Source organism: Mytilus californianus, unplaced genomic scaffold (genome assembly GCF_021869535.1).
Source record: "Mytilus californianus isolate M0D057914Y unplaced genomic scaffold, xbMytCali1.0.p SCAF_4, whole genome shotgun sequence".
In the NCBI taxonomy this organism is placed as follows: Eukaryota; Metazoa; Mollusca; class Bivalvia; order Mytilida; family Mytilidae; genus Mytilus; species Mytilus californianus.
In genome coordinates, this window is record NW_026262690.1 from 58,609,527 (window position 1) to 58,636,031 (window position 26,505).

Sequence of the window (26,505 nt, forward strand, 5' to 3'; positions counted from 1 at the left end):
CTTTTGTTTGATATTGATGCAATTATCTAATAAACAAAAATTTGATATGGAGGCTCTTGTCATATGGTAACTTGACAAAATATTATGGTTATTTACTGAAAATATGGTACTCCATTACTACTTAATTTATATTATTTAACATATGTTTCCTCTGTCTTGCTTTGGTTTATTATGGTTGTGACACAAGAATGGTTGACATTACTAATGTCTTATATTATTGCATGGTTCAGTTACATGTTATGTTTTACATGTGGATTAACTATTTAATCATTTTCCATGTACATACATGTGTATTGACTTTGGTTCAAGCAGAGGAACATACTAAATGGTTTATTACCCTATATGGTTGTGTCACAATAGGGTAAATTGGTTGTAAAATTTAATTTTACATGTTTTCTATACATATAATATTTGTAGTTCTGGAGTTATTATATCAGTATATATAAATTTTAAATTCAATATTGGTTGAACCTATGTATTTATTTACACATGTATAGGCTTACAAATATGCCTAAACATTTTTGGATCATAATTTCCTCATTTGGCCATATTAAGAAATTATTGTACTAACAATTAAAATAGTATACACATATGTTTTTTTTCAATTCTTAATTATTTCAGTCAGAATGCCAAAGCAAAGAACAACTAGAGACTCTTAAGAGCCTGTGTCGCTCACCTTGGTCTTTGTGCATATTAAACAAAGGACACAGATGGATTCATGACAAAATTGTGTTTTGGTGATGGTGATGTGTTTGTAGATCTTACTTTACTGAACATTCTTGCTGCTTACAATTATCTCTATCTATAATGAACTTGGCCCAGTAGTTACAGTGGAAAATATTTTGTAAAAATTTACAAAAATTTACAAAATTTATGAAAATTGTAAAACATTGACTATAAAGGGCAATAACTCCTTAAGGGGTCAATTGCCAATTTTAGTCGTGTTGACTTATTTGTAGGTCTTACTTTGCTGTACATAATTGCTGTTTACAGTTTATCTCTATCTATAATAATATTCAAGATAATAACCAAAAGCTGCAAAATTTTCTTAAAATTACCAATTCAGGGGCAGCAACCCAACAACGTGTAGCCTGATTGGTCTGAAAATTTGAGGGCAGATAGATCTTGACCTAATGAACATTTTTATCCTGTCAGATTTTCTCTAAATGCTTTGGTTTCAGTGATATGAGCCAAAAACTGCATTTTACCCTATGTACTATTTTTTAGCCATGTCGGCCATCTTGGTTCGCGGGCGGGGTCATAGGACACATTTTTTAAACAAGATACCCTAATGATGATTGTGGACAAGTTTGGTTAAATTTGTCTTAGTAGTTTCAGAGGAGAAGATTTTTGTAAAAGATTACAAAAATCTACGAAAAATGGTTAAAAATTGACTATAAAGGGCAATTACTCCTTAAGGGGTCAACTGACCATTTTGGTCAAGTCGACTTATTTGTAGATCTTACTTTGCTGAACATTATTGCTGTTTACAGTTTATCTTTATCTATAATAATATTCAAGATAATAACAAAAAACGACAAAATTTCCTTAAAATTACCAATTCAGGGGCAGCAACCCAACAACAGGTTGTCAGATTCATCTGAAAATTTCAGGGCAGATAGATCTTGACCTGATAAACAATTTTACCCCATGTCAGATTTGCTCTAAATACTTTGGTTTCAGAGATATAAGCCAAAATCTACATTTTACCCCTATGTTCTATTTTTAGCCATGGCGGCCATCTTGGTTGGTTGGCTGGGTCACCGGACACATTTTTTAAACTAGATACCCCAATGATGATTATGGCCAAGTTTGGTCAAATTTGGCCCAGTAGTTTCAGAGGAGAAGATTTTTGTAAAAGTTTACGGACGACGGACGACGGACGCAGGTCGATGGACGACGGACGCCAAGTGATGAGAAAAGCTCACTTGGCCCTTTGGGCCAGGTGAGCTAAAAAGGAAAGCTGCTCCCGGAAATTTGACTGAGGCGACAATTGGGGATGTTTTTGAGATGGAAACTACTGCTTTGCCGCCATTAAAATAGACCCAGGGCAAAGAAACGAAGGAGTACTAGGACACAACCGCAACGAGCTGATTTGCCGGACAATATTATTATGAGTTCTTCCAACAATAATCTTCATACCAGTCCATCTGCTAATGACATTGCTGAAGCATTATTTGCAAAGTTGCACAGTTCCGGCATTCAACTAGTAAAGGACAATAACGTGATGCTGACCAGTGAGATTTCAGCCATACTGAATCCTTCATCACAAACTGGTCATGCAAGCTCAGCACAGTCTATGCAGATTCCATTTATTACAAGTATACCACCGTTGGCAACTATACAACATGACAACAGTGATGACCATGACTCATCATTAGCATTATTTCAGCCACCCTTATCATCGGATCCGGATGTAATACCTGGTGAGCAGTTCCACTCAAGCTCAGCTAATATAGACACTCCCTATGCATGTCATATGTTAAAACATTCTATACCAATAGATTTTCATGTTAGTTGTAAGCTAAAAGATGATGTTTAAGCAGACAATTATGTGAACTTTGCCTTTTTGCTGCCATCTAATATTGAGGAAGATTCCTCAACTTTGTTTGAAAATTTTAACATCACTATTTCAAATAAGAATAAAATGCTTCGCTGGGGCGCAGCTTGATACGACCGCAGAGGTCGAACCCTGAACAGTTGGGGCAAGTATGGACACAACATTCAAGCTTGATACAGCTCTGAATTTGGATTGTTATTAAATATTTGACACAGCATAGGTTTCTGACACAGAAAGAATGTGGTCTAAGAACTTGAATTTTTTTAATTTACCTATTATGGTCCAATGTCCAAAATCAAAATACATGGTTAGATTCAGCATATCAAAGAACCCCATATATTCAATTTTTGTTAAAATCAAACAAAGTTTAATTTTGGACCCCAACTTGGACAAACTTGAAAACTTGGCCCATAATCAAAAATCTAAACACATGTTTAGATTCAGCATATCAAAGAACCCCAAGAATTCAATTTTTGCTAAAATCAAACTATGTTTAATTTTGGACCCTTTGGACCTTAATGTAGACCAATTTAAAAAACGGGACTTAAAATTAAAAATCTAAATACACGGTTAGATTTGGAATATCAAAGAACCCCAATAATTCAATTTTTGATGAAATCAAACAAAGTTTAATTTTGGACCCTTTTGACCTCAATATGAACCAATTTGATAGCGGGGCCCACAAATTTAAAAATCTAAATTCATGGTTAGATTCAGCATATCAAAGAACCCCATATATTCAATTTTTGTTGAAATCAAAAAAAGTTTAATTTTGGACCCCAACTTGGACCAACTTGAAAACTGGGCCCATAATCAAAAATCTAAACACATGTTTAGATTCAGCATATCAAAGAACCCCAAGAATTCAATTTTTGTTAAAATCAAACTAAGTTTAATTTTGGACCCTTTGGACCTCAATGAAAACCAATTTAAAAAAAACGGGACCCAAATTAAAATCTAAAAACTTGGTTAGATTTGGCATATCTAAGAACCCCAATAATTCAATTTTTGATGAAATCAAACAAAGTTTAATTTTGGACCCCAATTTGGACCAACTTGAAAACTGGGCCCATAATCAAAAATCTAAATACATGTTTAGATTCAGCATATCAAAGAACCCCATATATTCAATTTTTGTTGAAATCAAACAAAGTTTAAATACTGGACCCTATCTTGGAACAACTTGAAAACTGGGCCCATAATCAAAAATCTAAACACATGTTTAGATTCAGCATATCAAAGAACCCCAAGAATTCAATTTTTGTTAAAATCAAACTAAAGTTTAATTTTGGACCCTTTGGACCTTAATGTAGACCAATTTAAAAAACAGGACCCAAAATTAAAAATCTAAATACACGGTTAGATTTGGAATATCAAAGAACCCTAATAATTCAATTTTAGATGAAATCAAACAAAGTTTAATTTTGGATCCTTTTGACCTCAATATGAACCAATTTGATAACGGGGTCCACAAATTAAAATCTAAATACATGGTTAGATTCAGCATATCAAAGAACCCCATATATTCAATTTTTGTTGAAATCAAACAAAGTTTAATTTTGGACCCCAATTTGGACCAACTTGAAAACTGGGCCAAAAATCAAAAATCTAAATACATGTTTAGATTCAGCATATCAAAGAACCTCATATATTCAATTTTTGCTAAAATCAAACAAAGTTTAATTTTGGACCCTTTGGACCTTAATGTAGACCAATTTGAAAACTGGACCCAAAATTAAAAATCTAAATACACTGTTAGATTCGGCATAACAAATAAATAAATGTGATCAAAGATTTTACAAATCTAATGCGCCATACTGTGCAATTAAAGATTACTTCTTGAAATTTTTCAATATTTGAAATTTGAAAAAAAAATAATATTTGAAGAATAATTCTTTTTAATTTCTGAAATCTGAAATGAGAAAAAATTGACCCCCCACAATTTCTTTTTATCCCCCCCCCCTTTTTTCCCCCAAAAATATCTTTCCCTCAAGATATGGTCAAAATCTCAATTCAAATTTCCAATGGAGTTGGCAACCATAATTACCCATTTAAATTTACCATAGTGCTAACTTAATCTATTTTATAATAGAATTAAAAATATAGTGTCAAATCTTTCATATGGATTTTTTTGTAAAAAAAAAGATGCAACATTTGCAGATATTTTTACTGGTCTTCCTTTATAAATATGCATTTCTTTAAACATAATTTAAAAGCAGTGTAAGGGAAGTAACCAAAACGTTGTATTTGGATTACCTCCCTTACACTGTTTTAAATTATCTTTATTGTTCATTAACCATTACTTTATACATAATTTAAAAGCAGTGTAAGGGAGATAATTTCAATGATGTATTTGATTTATCTCCCTTACACTGCTTTAAATTATGTTTTGTACTAAAGTATTTGTCCATTAACCAGGACAACCTTGTTTTTCCCCCTTTTTTGCCCCTAATTCCTAAACGGTTTGAGCCATAACCCCCCAAAGCAAATCCTAACCATCCCTTTGTGGTATGGAAACTTGTAGTATAATTTCAGAGAGATCCATACACCGTTCCACAGTTATTGTCTGGAAACTAGAAAATGCTTATTTTTGGCCCCTTTTTGGCCCCTAATTCCTTAACTGTTGGTACCATAACCCCCAAAATCAATCCCAACCTTCCTTTTGTGGTATTTAACCTTATGGTAAAATTTCAAAAAGATCCATTCACTTAAACTAAAGTTAGAGTGCGAAAACCAATGTGTATTCGGACGACGACGCCGGACGACGACGACGACGTCGACGACGACGACGCCGGACGACAACGACGACGACGCCAACGTCATACCAATATACGACCACAAAATTTTTTTGCGGTCGTATAAAAACAAAAGGGAGCTCCAATCAATTCATCAGTGGATGAATGCTTTTGACATATTTATGTCCATTTATTTAGGAAAGTCTTTGAATTCTGCTTTTGCCTTGATAAAGTATGGTTATACTATTCGTGGTTTATGTAAATCTTTGGGGTTTCAAGCAGCTAAAACATATGATGAGAAATTTAGAAGGGTTAGAAAAATTCTACATTTGAGATGGGATACCATAAATGACGAGTTATGGAGGTCTGTATCTCTAACAGAACAGTCTAACAGTGTCACGTCTCAGGATAGGAGCTCCTTTATGAACACCTCTAAAAATACATTTCCAAGAAGGGTCCAACAACAATTTCAGTTCCCCATCGGCTATTGTTGGGCCTTCTGTAAGTCAGGGGAATGTACCTCAAAAAACTGTAAACTTAAACACCAGTGTGTCCATTGCAGCAATAAACATTGTACCCTCACTTGTACAGAGGGCCAAGTTAAACGAGCAACCTCTGCCAAACCTTCCTTCTCCGGTAAAAGTTCATGAATTGAATAAATATTTATCGGGTTACAATCAACAGTTGAAAGAGAAATTGATACATGGTTTTACACATGGGTTTTCAATAAATTCTTCTTTTTCAAGATCTGAATTAAATTTTCCTCGAAATCATAATAGCGCCAGAGAAAATCCAGTTGTAGTACAATCAAGAATTGAAAAAGAATTAAAGTTGGGGCTTATTAAAGGTCCCTTTAAAAATGCACCTTTCCCTAAGTTTGTTTGTTCCCCTTTAGGGTTAGTTCCAAAGAAAGAGCCGAATTCATTTAGATTAATTCATGATATGTCCTACCCTCAAGGAAATTCAGTTAATTCTGGTATTTCTCCAGAATTTCCAGCAGTGCAATACCAAAATATTGAGACAGTTATAGAATTAGTCCAGTTGTATGGTTCACGGTGTCTAATGGCTAAAAGTGACATTAAAGACGCATTTCGCTTAATTCCTATTTCAGAAAAGGATCATCATTTATTAGGATTTCAGTGGGATAGTAAATATTATTATGATGCATCTCTACCAATGGGGGCATCCTCGTCCTGTCAGTTATTTGAAGCTTTTTCAACGGCACTTCAATGGATTTTAAATGAGAAATTTCACATTCATGGGGTATCTCACTTACTTGATGAATTTTTCTTTGTAGGAAAGTTTGGTACTAATAATTGTTTGACAGCATTGCACACTTTTATGAGCCTTGCTGAGAAAGTGGGGGTTCCCATAAAAATGGAAAAAACAACTCCCAACAACCTGTCTTGTTATATATGGGATTGAAATTGATTCCGTACAGATGGTTGCTCGTTTACCTGATGAAAAATTCAAAAAATTTCACTATTACTCAATAAATACAAATGTAAACGTAGTGTAACTTTAAGAGAGTCATTATTGGGTCTTTTGAATTTTGCCTGTGGGGTCATTGTTCCAGGTAGAGCTTTCTTACGCAGATTATTTGATTTGACTATAGGTCATACATCTCCACATTATAGAATAAAGTTAAATTCTGAAGCAAGACTAGATCTTAAATTATGGGATTTATTTATTAAAGATTTTAATGGCAAATCATGTTTTTTATATAACAAATGGGTTTCCTCAGATGTTTTGAAACTTTATTCAGATGCTGCTGGGACACATGGTGGATTTGCTGCTGTTTTTGGCAGTAAATGGTTTGCAGGTGAATGGCCACAGGAGATAAGAAATTTACCCATTACAATAAAAGAACTTTTGATATTTGGGGTTCATTTTTAGCCAACCATAAAATTTTGTTTTTAACCGATAATGCAGCGGTTGCTGCAATTATAAATAAACATCTTCAAAAGAAAAGAATATTATGAAATTGGTCCGGAGATTGGTACTAGCTGCTTTGAAATACAATTTTCATTTTCGAGCTAAGCATATTCCTGGAAAGACTAATGTAATTTGTGACCTGTTGTCTCGTTTTTCTTTTCAAAAAGTTCATCGGATAGCTCCACGGCTAAATCCTTCCCCTGTGTACATTCCACCTCAATTTTTGAATCTGTAACTGATATACTCATTTGTTTTTATTTTGTCGAACATGCTGGACTTACTAGTAGAGGTCAACATGGTTTGCTCTGCAGTCTATTGTACATTTTAGTATATTTGGGTAGAGGTCAACATGGCTTGCTCTACATTTGTTTTTCATTCAACATGTCCAATACATGGTGTTTGGTGAAATAAATATATTTTGTTCGTTTTTTCTATATTCTAGAAATTTTAGTGAACATTTTTACATGACTATTATTAACAATTTGTTTTTATTGACACATGTATTTTCGTCTATATGGACAGTAGAGTTCAACATGGCTTGCTCTGCATTTAAGTGGTCAGTAATGGCTTATTTTCCTTAGCTTTATATACTGTCTTCCCTAGTTCTGGACAGGGAGTCCTCAGGTGGGGATCCCCTTTGGGGATTTGTGGCATTTTCTAAACCCCACATTTGCTTTTTAATGTCATTGTCATTTATTTGCTACTATTGATATTGTTAATATGTCATTCTCAATTAATGATCAATTTTGAATAAATGACATTTTGCTCAACTTGAGTTTTATATTAACAGCAAACTTAGCTCGGCCTCCCTATAGGTTGTTGAACATCATCTTGAGGAACCTTGGCTGTCAAAAATAAATTTATTGGAAAATAAAAACATTTTTGTCTGCAAGTTCAGATAATCATTGAGGATTAAGTAATATCTACTGTGTAGTAATTTTATCTGGGGATTAGCCATCTGGGGTCTAGGGCTGTATTGTACATCATGAGTGTAGAAACTTTATCTCCTGCCTGAGGCCAATGTATGCTATGGTCAAATAAGGAAGTGGATTAGCCAGTTATTGGGAGGGACAATTAAGATCAGATTATTGCATGAACTTGGACATGCAGTCATTCAGCTAATTTCTCTGAAAGAAGAAACATCTTTTATTTGAAACTTGGAAAATATTTTGCACCTTTTTGCAAAAACCCACCCATCTTCCACCCAATTTTAATGACAGTTTTAATCATTAATTTTTACTGTTATTATTTTATCATCTTGAGATACTAGATATGTGATGTTTCACAAGATTATTTTTATTGTATTTGTAGTAGTATTTTACAATTTGTTACTGTAATGTATGATATACTGGTTGGGGCATTTTCTAAACCCCACTTTGCTTTTTAATGTCATTGTCATTTATTTGCTACTATTGATATTGTTAATATGTCATTCTCAATTAATGATCAATTTTGAATAAATGACATTTTGCTCAACTTGAGTTTTATATTAACAGCAAACTTAGCTCGGCCTCCCTATAGGTTGTTGAACATCATCTTGAGGAACCTTGGCTGTCAAAAATAATTTTGTTGTTAGGTATACGTGTACAGTTCCAATAGACATGATAGAGAAAGGAAATATTTTTACAAAATAAATAATTTTGATGTTCATAGTACGAAGTGAAAATTTATAGTAATACCAAACACTTATCAAAGCTGGAAGTCTATCTAGACTTCAACAGGTATACTTTTTTCAAGTTTGTTTAAAATTATGTTTAATTTCAAAGCAATTTATAAATTTTAAATTAAACATTTTATTTTCATCAGCATTGCTTTAAGGAAACTGAACTCCTTCTTATTTTTTTTTTATCAATTATCTCAATATATGATAAATCTAATTAACAAGCTACTTAGCGTAGATGAATCTTTATACGGTATTTATTTCTTTACGTATAATTATTTTAATAGTTAACCATATGCAAAATATCTACTTGTTATTGCAAAAAGTCTAAATTTTGATATTGCGAATGTTAAAATTTTCGAAATGATATATGATTTTTTCAATTATATATATAACCATTTATGTATGAACACATACATAGCAGAAAGTAAATTTCAGAAACTATTTGTTAAAATAATTAAGATGATTCTTTATACGGTATTTATTTCTTTTCGTATAATTATTTTTAATAGTTAACCATATGCAAAATATCTACTTGCTATTGCAAAAAGTCTAAATGTTGATATTGCAAATGTTAAAATTTTCGAAATGATATATGATTTTTTCAATTATATATATAACCATTTATGTATGAACACATACAAAGCAGAAAGTAAATTTCAGAAACTATTTGTTAAAATAATTAATTTCATTTCAATATCCAATTATTATTTCAAATTTTGATTATCCATTAATCAGGCTGACAAAATGCAAATAAATGAATTGAGAAGATGTATATATGTCAGTAACAAGCAACCCAACGACACAAATAACCAAATGACAGCTCTACAGACTTTTCTTCATTGTGCTGTGTATACATTTTTGTTCTGATTAAGATTCGTCAAGTAAGAAAATTTCGGTAAATACTTTGTTTTTGTGCAGAATAAAATTTGATAAAACAAAGTATATATTGATATTTCTGAAAAACGGATTGAAAAATATTCAACCCCATTTCCTATCTTTAGAATTACTGCCATACTGTTCCCTTTCGTCATAGAAATATATTATTCGTCAAGTAAGAAATTTCGGTAAATACTTTGTTTTTGTGCAGAATAAAATTTGATAAAACAAAGTATATATATAAGATTGTCCGACATTTTTAACGACAATGGCATAGCAACAGCTGATGACACCATAGATTTCGACACCAAGTCCAATGAACTTTGTAACAGCTTTCCGTGTTTTGCCAATTATTATATGATAAGACTTAAAAACCGCTTGTTCAATTATGTTAATCAACCCTATCGCAAATATGACTCTAACAGACTCTGGACAAACAATAACTGTGAGTCCATGAACCACCGGTTTACGGTAGCACTGAACTGGAAACCTCATCAATTACCAGAACTTTTAGATAAAATTTACAATGTGATACAACTTCACCACACAGATTTAAGACGCAGTATAATTGGCAACGGTAATTATGAACTTTTTGGAAATTTCAAGAAACACAGAATACAACATTCCAAATGGCACAGTCTTTCCCAAATTGAAAAGAAGTGCTTTACAGAAAGCTTGCCAGTGACAAAAAGTTAAGTGACAATATGTTAAGAGCGGCAAATGGTTTTGCGATACCAAAGGTTAAACGTCTCGCCAAGAAGCCTGGTCAACGTCCAAGGACAAGGACAGCTGCAGTGAGGACAAAACCAAAATTTTAAATGTTATTGTTAAATCATATGTATTTATTTATCATGGTTGTTTTATCTTAATAAATCATAATTGGAAATATAAAGTTTTGACTTTTTTGTTATAATGCAAGTATTCTTATACTTCACTTAAAAATATTATCATATGTAAGAAAACAAAGTGATGATATATGAGACAACAAAAAACAACAACAACACATTGCTATCCTATATAATTTTCTAAGTTTTGGTAATGCTTTACCCTTGAAAAATTACAACGATAAAATATCAAGAATAATAATTGACATTTTTATCATTTATGTTAATATATTTAAACTATTTAAAAATTCACATACACGAACTATCACTTAACCCGGATATAAAGTCGGTTCCAAACCGATACCGGTGATAACTAAAAATCGTACATTATTAAAATCGCAATTTTTATTGAAATTGATTTTATTTTTTACATTTTTCTTCATGAATTATAATATTTTTATGTTTTGAAATGAATTTCAGGTCCTTTGTGCTCATATCAAACTCCTTTGTGGTCCTTTGTGCTCCTTTGTGCACAAAGGAGGTCCTTTGCGGTGTTTTTAGAGACCCTAAAAAAAACTGCCAGTCAAATTTGCTTTACTAAAATGGGTGACTTGAGGCAGTTTTAAACTGTGACCATGTGTCTCTTTTGAACCCCACCATTCATCTTGTGTGTGTGTGTGGCTAAAAAAGGGGGGGACTTTTGTTTGGGACAACGAATTTGTTCCAATCTTGACTCAAAAACTTATTCTTTTTTTTTAGAACAACCAAAAACATTTTTTATTCAAAATTAAGTGTTGAATTTCATAATTTTTTATCAAAACTAAATATTTGTTATACTTCCCTCCTGATTTTTTTCTCAAGAAATAAAAAATGTTTAGATCTTAATTATGTGTGTCTGTTTGAGATCCATTTCACAAGACCAATGATTTTTAGAGAAATCATTGATGGGACCCTTTATAAATACATTTTCTATTATTCCTGGAGTAGATAATAGTTTTTTTATAATCTTTGGGAAATTATCAAATTTGTTTTTATGTTAAATTATTTCACTTCATAATTTTTGATGAAGAAAATCCATTTTAATTCAAAATTTTTTAATTAAAATGATGATTTTCATTTTCATCTATCAACAAACTTTTAATCAAAGCGCGAAAGCGCTGTAAAGGCAGTTAATTACAGGTTGTGTGTATTTTTAGTCCAGTTATATCATTATCTTGCATAGTACATTGTACTTATCAGAGGTGGCTTTCAGTATTTAAGATTTAGAGTTCTCTAATGATATTGAACAAGTTTTATGAATGTCATATTCTGAGCACTATATGAAGGCGATTGTTCTCACTTGTTTATGAACTAGTGCATTATGTCCAGTTTGTACCTTTTTTATCTATGTTTATAGTCAAATACTGTTTAAAATAGTTTGGCATTTTCTTTTTAGTAATAAGTAAATGTTATCAACTGTATTTTATTCAACTTTGCAAATGTGGTTTGTTACTGGTAAGTACAATGTATGGATGATAGTTGTTTCATTGGCAATCATAACACATCTCCTTATTTATATAATGATCTATATTCAACGACCTCAGGTACAAAAAAAATGTATGTAACTAAACTATGATGGGAAACTTTTGACTTCTTTCTTTAATATAAACTTTTGATTTGGTACCATAGAACTATGTAGAATAAATGTACATTGCAACATGTCAACTCTTTCAAAGACAATACTTTTTTTAGAAACTATAACTCCAAGCAAAATTATATTTCCAAGTATAAAGTAATTTATGAATGAAACAAGAGTGCACACGCTGAAATGTCTCGCCTTCTTTACTAATCATTGATATTATGTTGATAGTCCTAAATATAAAACTTTATTACAACTGTCACATAAACTTAACATTAACCAAGTAAACTAAACATTGACCAATGAACCAAGAAAATGAGGTCAAGGTCAGATGAACCATGCTAGGCAGGCATGTACAGCTAACAATTCTTCCATACAACAAATATAGTTGACCTATTGCTTATAGTTTAAGAAAAATAGACCAAACCACAAAAACTTAAAACTGAGCAATGAACCTTGAAAATGAGGTCAAGGTAAAAAAAAACCTGCGTGACTGACATATAGATCATAAAATATTTCCATACACCAAATATAGTTGAACTATTGCATATAGTATTAGAAAAAAAGACCAAAACTCAAAAACTTAACTTTGACCACTGAACAGTGAAAATGAGGTCAAGGTCAGATGACACCTGCCAGCTAGACATGTACACCTTACAATCATTCCATACACCAAATATAGTAGACCTATTGCATACAGTATAAGTAAACAGACCAAAACACAAAAACTTGACTAAAACCACTGAACCATGAAAATGAGGTCAAGATCAGATGACACCTGCCAGTTGGACATGTACACCTTACAGTCCTTCCATACACCGAATATACTAGACCTATTGCTTATAGTATCTGAGATATGGACTTGACCACCACAACTTAACCTTGTTCACTGATCCATGAAATGAGGTCGAGGTCAAGTGAAAACTGTCTGACGGGCATGAGGACCTTGCAAGGTATGCACATACCAAATATAGTTATCCTATTACTTATAATAAGAGAGAATTAAACATTACAAAAAATCAATTTTTTTCAAGTAGTCACTGAACCATGAAAATGAGGTCAAGGACATTGGACATGTGACTGACGGAAACTTCGTAACATGAGGCATCCATATACAAAGTATGAAGCATCCAGACCTTCGACCTTCTAAAATATAAAGCTTTTAAGAAGTTAGCTAACGCCGCCGCTGGATCACTATCCCTATGTCGAGCTTTCTGCGACAAAAGTTGCAGGCTCGACAAAAAGGAGTTCTTAATTAAGTAATAAACTGATTCGCTGAGCGCAGCTGGATACACCCACAGAGGTCCAACCCTGAACAGTTGGGGCAAAAATGGACACAATATTCAAGCTTGATACCGGTCTGAATTTGGATTGTAATTAAATATTTGACATATTATAGTTTCTGAATAAATGTAGTCAAAGAACTAGAAATCAGTTATATGAATTGAATTTATATTCAATTAAAGATTTCTTGCTGTTGTGCAATACACTGTGCTGTTGCGCAATACTTAATAAATCTGTTGCCAGACTATAAACAAATAAAGTTCAATTTCTTCTCAATGTCATATTATAAATTTATGAGAATCAATAGGGAGATTACATCAATAGCTATAAATAATTCACCGAAGTTTCATGCGAACTGCTTAAAGCATTTTTGAGTTGTTGTCCAAAAATTGGAAAATCCCCCCTTTTTTAATGAATAAAACCCCATAAGGTCCGAGGACACAGTTATCGTCCTTCGATTTTCGTTGTCTACAAATATAGTCCCTAGTGTGGACAGTATATAACTTGCAAATTTTTTTCATACACTTTCCAAATTTATTTCTTTATATTTAATGCATGAAATATTAAGTAAGGGGATGAAATTACATGTTAAAAAAATTTGGGTGCTGAATCTTTATGTTAAGTAGTGATTAGGTCCAGTTTAAAAAGGTCAAAAATTAGTATGTCTGAAGCTGTCAAACTGAATTTTAGACCCCCTTAACATAGAATTGTCAATATTTTGAGTTAGAGCTGGTAGACTTTTCTATAATTTTGATATTATTTGTCCCAATAGTAGTACACTACACTGTAAAAATCTTTTTGAGATAGAGCAGGTGCGATTTTTTTAATTTGACTTTATTGTCTAAAAGAAATGCACTATGAAATAACTGTGTTCTCGGGCCATAACTCAGAAATGTAAAATCTAAAATTTATAAAATTCTAAAGGGAGCTTACGGATTGATAATTTAGTCTTAGATGCAAGATTTTTTTATCAGTTGTTTGTGGCTTTGAACTAGCTGTCAGTAAATGCGAGTACTCTCAGATCTGTACTTAGTGTCTTTTTGTTGTTTGGATGTACAACTACCCGGCCACGTCCACTTGTATTTGTATTTATCCATCTGATGAGTTAAGCCTCTTTCAACTGATTTTAATAGTTCGCTCTTATATTGTACTGTTACACCACTGTCCCAGGTTAGGGGGTGGGTTGGGAATCCGTGAACATGTTTAACCCCGCCACATTCTGCATGTACATGTATGTGCCTGTCCCAAGTCAGGAGCCTGTAATTCAGTGGTTGTTGTTTGTTTATGTGTTGCATATTTGTTATTCGTTCATTTTTTGTACATAAATTAGGCCATTAGTTTTCTTGTTTGAATTGTTTTACATTGTCATTTCGGGGCCTTTTATAGCTCACTGTGCGGTATGTGCTTTGCTCATTGTTGAAGGCCGTACTGTGACCTATAGCTGTTAATTTCTGTGTCATTTGGTCTCTTGTGGAGAGTTGTCTCATTGGCAATCATACCACATCTTCTTTTTTATATTTACATCAACAGATATAAACAATTCACCAAAGTCAAGGTGAGACAACAAAACTTAGTTGTAAGATCTCTGAAATTTTTTACACGGTACAAGTTTTTCTAATTGTTGGAGATTGTATGGTGACAGAAACACCTGTAACTGCTTAACCCATTTCTTATGCACTTTGGTTCGATAAACTCACTGAATATCATACCACATCTCCTTATTTTTATATGCATTACAATTGACATGTGCATGTAATTGTAAATAATATTTATATATATATATCAGAACAAACTTCATTGCGTCACTTTTATTTATGCATCCTTTGGCACAATACAAGTTCTAAAATTACACAACATAAAACAACTAAATGTTATTTCAGATGAAAGTTTTGTTTCAGTTCCATTCATAGGATTTATTAGAATTTTGTATGTTTTGCCAAGTCCAATAATTAGCTCTATGTGCACGTGTTAATTGGAGACTTTTCTATCCCGTATAAGAGTTTTGGAACTAATTCTGTTTCTTTTTTTGAAAAAAGTGAGCAAACAAATCTTGCACATTTAAACCTTTGTCTGCCATCACACTGTCACCTGGATCACATAATTGAACTATTCTACATCTTTTAACTATTTCACAGTCACTGGTACAACCAACATATGCATTAGAGACATAGTTGACTAAACCACCAGGTGTCGAACATACAAGTATTTTCAGTGTTTCTGTTTTTATATGATGAAAAGGTTGCCTGAGCTCTAGGAGCTTTAGGTTTTATCACGGGATATTCTGTGCTGTCAATAATAATCCAAGTTGTAGGAAACTTTAATTTGAAGTTGGATGGCGAAAAATACCTGACTAAACCACTAAATGGCCAAGTGTTAGCCTCACGCCACTGTTTAGACATAAAAACAATCCATTTTTACACAATATTCTTAACACTAGTTTCAATCTAGAATCTAGACAGTTCAAAGTTGGTTGTATAATGCATCAATTTCATCAAAGTCATAAAAAAACTGATTTTCAAATGACACCCTATCAATTTGAATATATATGTATCTCAAACAATGTGCTGTTGGACCAAGTGTGGTCAAAACAAATAAAAATTTAGTATACAACTCTAAACTGGTATAAAAATGCATGGCTGTGTCATGTGTCTTCATTTCAAAATTCTCTGCTGAAAATATAGGCATTGATGGTGTTTGCGTAATTCCATCTGTGAAGCTCAACATTAGCTCGGCAGTTGGCGGTGGACAGTCATAAATCCTGTCTGCAGTATGAATTACTTCTTCAGGAAAACCAACTTTACAATCAAAACTTTCCTCTAGATTTCTACTACAATATTCATCAAGTTTAGTTCTTTTGTTTTCACAGGAAACTGCCCTGATTTTTCTTTTTGCGGACGATTCAGTCTCTTGCTTGGTCCAGGAAAATAGGCTGGGATTGGCAGTAGACTTAAGTCTCTGTATGGTGGGTTTGTGCCCTGAAAAAGGTTATAAAACATTAGTTTTTTGATAATTAAATGAACTTCCATTAGCAATGCATACTTTGTATGGAAGCAAGTTAACTCGTACCATTGTAAACTCGTACCACGTAAACTCGTACCAAAAAAGTTAACTTGTACCAACGTAAACTTGTACCACTGGGAAGTTGTACCAATCAGAACTCGTATCACTGCAAACTCGTACCATTAAAAATATATTCAAAAATACAAATGTTTTATGATTTTTTTTTGGTAAACTTAATAAAAAAAAATTTTCAAGAATTACTTGAATTTTATACTAGATTTTAATGAAAACTTAGACAAAAATACGAATGTTTTATGATTATTTTTTTTAAGCTTTATACAAAAAATTGAAATATCTTTGAATTTTATACCAGATTTTAATGAAAACTTAAGACAAAAATACGAATGTAATTTCTTAATCACCATGCTAATTAATATATTAAATTCCTTTGATTGTGTGATTATTGGTTGATTATAAACTAATCAACTTGTTTAATCATATTATTAAATTTTGATTGTTGTTATATAATTTAACAGCTTGGAATTAAATGTATAATGTTTATTATTAAATGAAATTCCTGATTATCAAAACACAAGCTGACATGAGTTGTCGAAAGGGGCGAAAGATACCAGAGGGACAGTCAACCTCATAAAAAAGGTCATATTCTGCTACAAAGTGTTGAACATTGTATAAAAATAAATTTCATACTTTCTAACTGTTGGTCATAAACAATTTTAAACCTTTAAAACACAATAAATAAATTCTTTCATTAAATAAAATTCCTTTTAGAAACAATAGAAAAATACCCAAATCTATTCAATGTTACTGATTTGGAATGGTTAAAAATTAAATCAAATAGTTGTCAGTAAAAGTTTAAAAAAGAGTCTATTCAAGGGAGACAACAAAGCCAATCTGCCACGGTTTTCTCTATCCAATTAGACAAGGAAAATTAGCTACAAATTGGTCATTGTAATTTCAATTATATACATTTTACAGATTTAAGAGGTATTGAGTAAAATTAAAGTATATATTCATCATTAAACACCATTTGAATGCATTTAAATAAGTTGGTACGAGTTTACAATGGTATGAATTTACCGTGGTACGAGTTTGCATTGGTACGAGTTTTTTTTAGTGGTACGTGTTGACATTGGTACGAGTTTACAATGGTACGAGATAACTATAATTCTGAGAGACGTATGCAACAAACATACATTGTTTGTACCTAAATAACTATAATATAGATGAGAGCATGTCATTGTTTTGTTCCTGTTAACATTGTCATTGATATTTTTCAAGAAAGTCTATGAGGCATAGCTTATGCATTCCTGTCATTACTACATTAGCATAATTACTGCTAAAATAATTCTCAGTATGATATACCTCTTGTAAGAAATCATTATAATTGTAGCAAGCACCAAAAAATCTCAAACAGATCACATTGAATCGTAATCCAAAAAATTATGACGTCTTGAATTAACCACCCCCTTTTATTCTAAAACGATAATTGCGGTTGTAAACAGACTTTGGTTTAATTCGCATGGCGATTACATATATAACTATATATTTTAAAAAGAAAATAGAGTTTTACCATGAGTAGTTTCCTGCACGTAGTCTTTTTCAGTAAAATGTGCCTTGCAAACAACAGCTGATTGAGATGGACTCCACGATTTCATCGTGTTCTCGTCCAATCTGCATATGGGCCATGGCGTTGATCCAACTTTTCCTTCTTTTTAAGTCATTTGGAAATGCATGTCCTCCTCTTAAATGACATCCAGGTACACAACAACAAGTACTTGGCATCGTTAATTAAAAATGCAACTGTAATAGTTGCACAGTGCAGAAACCGGAAGTTGAAGTACAGGATCGGCTACCACGGCGCCACCTATTCAGGAACGATAATTCGCTACTTTATATAACTGCGAAATAACAATAACGTTAGACGGGTTCGCGTGCATAAACAGAAATGCGCTTTAAATTGTATAATATAATTCATGTTCAGTCGACCTTTAATTATTATATCAACGACTGAAATGATTTATAAACATCTAGATTGCAGATAACACTCGAAATTAACCCGACCTCTTTCCACACGGAATTCAAATAATTCTAGTTTGTCAATCGGTTGACTGCTTATAATGTAAAATACAAATATATCAAAAGTTTTTAAAACTAACAAAACACAATGATCGTTTCTCTATTTCCCAATGTAAATGAAATGAGACAAAAAACATTTGATACCACAATAAGAAGAGGAGAGAATCAACATTTTCCGGATCTACTTGGAGCCTAATAACCCCCCACGTAGATAAGTTGGATATCGCGGAAAGAAATATTAACACGGCAACTAGAAAGGCATTAAAGCACTGCCTTTAAAAATTGTAGTGGCATGGTCTATCAACTGATAAGTTGCATGGCTGATTACAGGTAAAGCAGTAATTTTCCATATGACAGTGGCATGTACCTTGGGGTGTGTATAACTTATTTGGAATACCTTAATTGTATGGGGAACATCCTGTCCATGTGTAATACTTAATACATGTAATATATATTGCAACAGATGACATTACACAAATTTTCTTCTGTTATATCAAGGATTTGTATAGTCTTTTGGAAGAATTAGGATACAATAATACTTTGCTATTTATAAAAACCACATTTTGGTACAATAATTGTTTATTTACCCTATTAACATTGAATATTATGCATGTAGAATGAAATATGTCTACAGTATGATTGGTTTTAATCATTGAGCAATTATTTATAAGATTAAGGAATCAACATTTGTAATTATTTACAAACCCACATTTGAATTGGTTTTTATCAACATACCCACATTTGTATTGTTAATACAATAAATTTCATAGCCATATTTGTATTTATAAAATTATTTATATACCCAAATTTTCAATTATTTTACATGCCCAACTTTTGTTTTTGTTGTAACAAGTGTAACTGAAACAACAGTATATTAAATAAAGAGAAATAAAGATAAAGTTATATCATGTATATTGGTCATGATTTGTAAAACTCAGAATTGTCAAGTAAATTTAAGACACAATTCAAAATGTTCAGAATATGTCAAGCCATGCTGAGAAAAAATAAGAATGTTGAGAATCTGTCGAGAAATTTCAAGACAGTATTCAAATGTCAAGAATTTGTCAAGAAATTTTAAGAACATATTTAAAATGCCAAGAATTTGTCGAGTAAATTTCATACAAATTTAATATAAATGAGAATTTGTCAAGAAAAATTAAGACATAAGTCATACATTTGGAGAATGTTGAGTAATTGTTCATGCAAATCAAGACAAAAATTGGTCTTTTCAGACTTTTGGACTTTTGTAGTGATTAAATCAATATATTTCAATGAAACTGCTGGTTAAAGGTTTAATTCTCAGTTTTCAGTTACAGACAGGTTCGGATCTAAACAAAAATAATTGACAAAATTATATGTATGACCTCATCTTAAATGCTTTTGTACAGATTTGGGGATATTAAGTTTAAGATCCACTATGTCTAACTTTATACGTTTAGCTTTTGTCAAAATGCATGGATGATAATAACTAGATGATCTATGAAGTCGAGTTTATATCAACCAAGGTAGAAGAGTACTACATAAAATGTAAGAATGCCAAGTGTCTATTGAAAACTTTGTCCACCAAAAGTAACAAGTTGGTTGTAAAACAAAAATCAAGCATCATATCAGTTTCACAGTTATGACCTCTTTTTTTAATCAGTTTTTTGCGAGGTATACTTTCAAACTGTCTGTTACTTAAAAAAATCTTTGCATCTACCTTGTTCATTATATGAAAGAAAGTTTTCAAGACATTAATAATGAGGAATGAGTGAGTAAAGAATAAAGTAGTCAACGTTTTGAACCATCGTCATTCAATATACTTTATACTATGATGTACACGATTTATAATTCTCTGTATCTCTCTTTTTTAATGGTCGAAAATTTGGTGAGGCGGTTGCCTCATTGCGTCAATGAAAGCTTCACCACTGCTCGAGTACAGGAAGTCTTGGGCTCGATCCTCTTCCGTTTCAAATCGAAGATTGGCTGCATCTCTACCAAGCAAACAATATTTAGGAGTTAGAGCAAAGACTGGTCGGTCCGGAGTCAAAATCATGTGTCGGGGTAGGATGACATGTCTTCCTGTGGTATAATACAAAGTCTGGTTCATATTCATCTTCTCGTCCTAAATATACATATGTAAAATACATATGCAATGAACACTTATATATATGACCCTACATCTTATTAATGCTGCTATTTTTTTATCCATTTCTAACGTTGCCTATATCCCCGCCCCCTTAAAGGCCTTTTTTCAAAATCCTGGATCCGCATCTGGCAACGAAATCTTATTACAAGTATATTATGAGTCCAGTGGCTGATCCAGAGGGGGCGTAGAGAGCGTATGCCCCCCTTTACTTGCACATTATTTTTTTTTTAATTAAGACTGTAAAATGATTAATCAGACTAGATTTCGTTAACTTTGCCGTTTCCCGTATATTTTATGCAACAATTCGTTACTTATAAAGATATTATTCGCTCGTATTTACGTGTAATATAGTATTGATTATGTCAAAGTCATGTGATTCGCTACCGTGGAGTTGACCAGTACGTCGAAAAACGTCACTCAGTCATTTTGAAATTCAAATTACAGTAACACATTGCTAAGGCTGAGGATGACAAGCATGAAGCCTTCAAAGCAACAAAGGATGGAGTAAGGATGTATTGACTCCTATTTCACAATTCCACCCAACAGAAGGTAATATTCTATTACACTCACTTGATGAAAAAAAGTTCCACAGCTATAATATTCACCTAAGAAAACATGTTTAACCCCACACGCCCCAGCCCATTATAACATTGCTGAATAATGATCCCCAGTCAGTAATCTCTAGATAGATTAAAAGTCTAAGGTATGGACCATTTGATTTTCTGGGGGGTCTGAGATATTTTTGAGAAAATAATCTGGCCCTGATTTTTGCCTTAAAAAAAAATTATGGCCGTACCTTACCTGGGTTGAAAACAATAATCTTGCCCACTTTTATGCTATTAGAAAAAAAATTTCCATCAATATTATTTAGCATTAAATGTATAAATAAAATGCTTCTCTGAGCGCAGCCAGTTACGTCCGCAGAGGTCTAACCCTGAACAGTTGGGGCAAGTTTGGACACAATATTCAAGCTTGATACTGTATGAATTTGGATTGTGATCAAATTTTTGACATAATATAGGTTTCTGACACAAAACAAATGTGGTCAAAGATCTTAAAAAATTGAAATGGGACATTTCATTTACCAAGAATGGTCTGATATCTAAAATCTAACAACAAATGAACAACATGGTTAGATTTAGCATATAAAAAAACACCAATAATTTAATTTTAGTTGAAATTAAACAAAGTTTAATTTTAGATCCTTCAAACCTTAGTATGGACTAATTTGAAAACAGGGCCCAAAAATAAAAAATCTAAATGCACAATAAGATTCAGCATATCATACAGCCGCAATAATTCAGTTTTTGATGAAATCAAACAAAGTTTAATTTTGGACCCTTTTGACCTCAATGTAGACCAATTTAAAAATGGGGCCAAATATCCAAAATAGTAATACAAGGTAAGATTACCCCCAAAAATTAAAGTCTTCTACATTTGAAATATTAAGCTTTTGAGAAGTTAGTTAACGCCGCCGCTGTTACCGGATTACTATCCCTAAGTCGAGCTTTCTGTGACAGAAGTCGCAGGCTCGACAAAAATCATAACAGAACCCTGCGTCTCGCCTGTGATTACTGCTGTCAGTAGTAATGTTGACTTAAAAAAAGAGTCCATTTATCAGTAAAATACAGATACGGGTTATGTTCTTCTTATATATTTTATGATGGTATGATACTAAACCCCTTACGGGAGGGATTGTACTTGATTTTCATATGATGAAGACGTAATCTTTCAATCAATTTAATTGAGGTCTGGAGCTGGCATGTCAGTAACTGCTAGTAGTCCTTTGTTCATTTATGTATCATTGTCATTTTGCTTAGTTTCTTTTGTTACCTATTCTGACGTCGGACTGAGACTTCTTTTGAACTGAGTTTTACTGTGGGTATTGCTGTGTTTCTTTATTCTACATTGGCTAGAGGTATAGGGGAGGGTTGAGGTCGCACAAAACATGTTTAACCCCGCTGCATTTTTGCGCCTGTCCCAAGTCAGGAGCCTCTGGCCTTTGTTAGTCTTGTATGTTTTTTTAATTTTAGTTCATTTATATGTTTTGGAGTTTAGTGTGATGTCCATTTTCACTGAACTAGTGCACATTTTTATTTAGGGGCCTGCTGAGGACCACCTCCGGGTGCGGGATTTTCTCGCTGCGTTGAAGACCCATTGGTGGCCTTCGGCTGTTGTCTCCTCTTTGGTAGGGTTGTTGTCTCTTTGATATATTCCCCATTTCCATTCTCAATTTTAGAATTTAAAAAAAAAAATAAACTTTTACTTCAGATGCATTTTCTTGGTCTTGAAGATTAGCTTCTGTCCAAGTTTCATAACAATCCATGAAGGTTTTCAAATTTATCATGTGAAAAAAAAAAAAAATCCCAGACAGCCTGTAAATGTTAACTGTAAAAAATGAAGTCCATCAATCAAAAAAATACTAAAAATGAAAAAAAATATTTTCAAAAAGGTTTGCTTTAGAAATTATCTCTTAATCATTAAAAAGCTTCTGCCAAAGTTTTATAAAACTCTTTGAAGGTTTGACAAAGTAATTGATGTGTAACAAACTTTAACCCCAGAAAGTCCATTTATCAGTAAAATACAGAAAAATGAAATGATTATTTTCAAAATTTTGTTCTGGACTCTGTATTTTGGTCATAAACAAGCTTCTGTCCACATTTCATAAATATCCATGAAGGTTTGACAACGTTATTAATGACTGAAAACTTTAACCTCAGACTGAGCCTGAGTGTTAACTGTGAAAAAACTAAGTCCATTTATCAGTAAAATACGGAAAAATGAAAATTAATATTTTCAAAAATTTGCTCTGGATACTGTCTTTTGGTCATAAACAAGCTTCTGTCCATATTTCATAAAATTCCATGTAGGTTTGACAAAGTTATTGATGTTATAAAAAAATTCAACCACAGACTGAACATAAATGTTCCAAATCTCAATATTAAAGTACACAGAAATATTTATTTTTTTTAAAAACCCCACTTTTCTTACAGTATGATCAAAGACATACATATACATATATGTTTATAAATGTCTGTGGTATGATGTAATAGTGAACATTGCGAAATTGTATTTAATTGACATGTCAGTATTTCGCAGTAGGGATTAATGAAAATTACCTGTTAATGGTGTAACAGTGAATCTAGCTCAAATAAACTTTTGAATAATCTGACGGATTGATAGTTGAAAAAAAGTCAAAACTGGAAAAAAAATATTTCATCAAAGAGCACAAATATAACAACAAGACTAGTTTTCAATGGTATAAAATTATCAACAATATTAGTACTGATGGACAAATACACTACACAATCTTGAAATTATGTACAAGAAAATGCTTTAAATTACTGATGCATTTATAGTATTATACAAAAATTAAAATCTTTAAATTAAGCACAAAAAGTAACATTTTAAATGAGGTCATATGAAACCTGCCAGACAGACTGGCATAGGACATTTGAGCAAAAATAAGAAATGTACATAGGGTCATTTGAGTGCCGACATCATAGGACATTTGAGCGCCAGAATATTAACCTTACCTGTATTTTCAAATAGGACGTTTGAGCGAAACATTCTGTGATACTTGTATATGAATTGAGAAAATATTTTTAACAAGCATTCTGAGAGTATTGCAAAGCAATATATAGTCCCCTACCAGGTAAAAATTCGTTATACTGGAACAAAATGCTAACTTGTTCTATAACTTGTCATGGTGTAAACAAAAAGAAAATATCAAGTCAATATCTTCAAGCATGACTAAAAACAGTGTGGAAAACTGAATATAGGAGTGAACTTTAAGTCCAAGGACCATAACTCTGCACAAAATTATCAGACCGAAACAAAAATTTGAACTTGATCTGTAACTTGTCATGATAAAACTATATACCAATTGTCAATCAATATCTTCAAGCATGATGAAAAAAAGTGAGGAAAACCTATAACACTCTAACATTAGATATGATTAATAGTTCTCTAAAATTAGATATGGTGTAATACAATGTATATCTATTTTCAAATTACAATCAAATTTTCTTTCATTTTTCACAAACTAATAAAGATTTGTAACTTATCTATAAAATGTCAACAACTTTTATCTACACAATGTAATGTAATGAAATATATACCTTAATAAAAATAGATTATTATCTAATTTAAGGATTTCACTTATTTCGAACTCAATGATACTTTTCCACAGATTCACCTGCAAGTTACCTGTCGATTTAAACTTTTGTAAGTTCTTTTGTTCCATCTAATAAATACAATAGCTATTGTTCTCTGTGTAGTTTATTTGATGGGACCTTTAAATTTCTTCCAAGAGAAATCTATCACTCACTGATTAATTTACCTGAACAAAAAATTGAACTGTCAAAAATGAAAATACATGTACAAATACTAAATAAGGACTCAAAAAAACTGCATGTGGTGTTGTATTTATTCAATATCAATAATTCATTTTTAATAGTTTCAATATAAACACTGACATGACTGATTTGAAAAATTAAAAGTTGATTTCTGAACAAATTTTTTATATTTTCCATATTAAAATTTGCTTTTTTTTTGTGTGTTTGACAAATAAAAACTTGAAAATTATTGTGTTTAAATCAAGGTCTTGATGAATGTATTCTATAACTGAACAACAACAAAAACATGCAAATTCATTGGAACAATACTAAAAAATTTTTCAGAAATAAACTTTTTATAATTAAATCAGTGTTTCTATTGAACAGATTGAAAATATATTATTGATATTGATTAAATACAATATTGCATGCAGTTTATGCAAGTTTATACAACTATTTCCCCCAAAAAAGAAGATAATTTTTTGGTCAGGTAAATCAATCAATGAGTGATAGATTTCTCCTAGAAGAAATTTAAAGGTCCCAGTGAAAAAACTACATAGAGAAAAATAGCTATTAGTTTTTAATTTTTGGTGTTTTAACACCACTTTTAAGCACCGCTTTTGGGCTATTTCGTGGCGGCCAGTTTTTATTGGTGGAGGAAGCCAGAGTGCCCGGAGAAAACCACCGACCTTCGATAGGAAAACTGACAATCCTAGTCAATTAAGATTGGAGTCGAGTGCACCCGCACGAGCGGGGTTCGAACTCACAACCTCAGTGTTGACTGGCTAGTGATTACAGTAGTAACTACTTAGACCACTCGGCCACCGAGGCCCCCTCAATAGCTATTGTATTTATTCAATAGGACAAGAGAATAGACAAAAGTTTAAATACCCTGGTCAAGAGCAGACGACTCTGTGGAAGACTTTCATTTGGTTCGCAATAATAAATAAATGTGGATAGTGTCCACATGTGGACACAGATGATGCCCCCGCTGGCATAGCATATAGTTATAAAGGGACATAACTGAAGAACGGTAAAAGTGACGCTACCCAAATTTGAACTTGATCTGAGTTTTGTGGTAATAAGCATTGTGTGTAAGTCTCATAACATTTGGTTGAGGCTAACTTAAGTAGAGAACAGAAACTAAAAATTCAGCAATTTTTCTATTTGTAAACACGCATAACTCTAGAACAGTTGTGTATAAGTTTTATAACATTTGGTTGAGACAAACTAAAATTAGAGAATGGAAACTAAAAATTCAGTAATTTTTATGTTTATAAAGGGACATAACTCAAGAATGGTAAAAGTGTTCTCACCAAATTTTATATTTAATCTGTATTATGTAGTAATAAGCATTGTGTATAAGTTTCATAGGCAAACTAAAGTTCGAAAACGGAAACAAAAAATTTGTACTTGCATGATCTTAGTTTTGTGGTAATGAATATTGT

General features: G+C 32.2%; 2 protein-coding genes across 2 annotated transcripts in view; both read right to left on the reverse strand.

Moving 5' to 3' along the window:
- LOC127736989 (uncharacterized) overlaps nucleotides 1-26,505 on the reverse strand; it is a 175,980-nt gene that overhangs the window by 22,892 nt on the left and 126,583 nt on the right. The window lies entirely within an intron of this gene.
- Nucleotides 15,289-18,872, reverse strand: LOC127698507 (uncharacterized). Its single transcript, XM_052202017.1, has 2 exons — nucleotides 18,087-18,872; nucleotides 15,289-16,470 (listed from the first exon to the last, which is right to left on the reverse strand). Exons 1-2 carry the CDS (start codon nucleotides 18,169-18,171, stop codon nucleotides 15,956-15,958), a joined length of 600 nt encoding a protein of 199 aa, XP_052057977.1. The 5' UTR covers nucleotides 18,172-18,872; the 3' UTR covers nucleotides 15,289-15,955.

Coding starts and splice junctions, on each gene's coding strand:
- LOC127698507 (XM_052202017.1), bottom strand. CDS start 18,171: ATGAAATCGTGGAGTCCATCTCAATCAGCTGTTGTTTGCAAGGCACAT. Junction 16,471..18,086: donor CGTGCAGGAAACTACTCATG/GTAAAACTCTAT, acceptor AACCTTTTTCAG/GGCACAAACCCACCATACAG.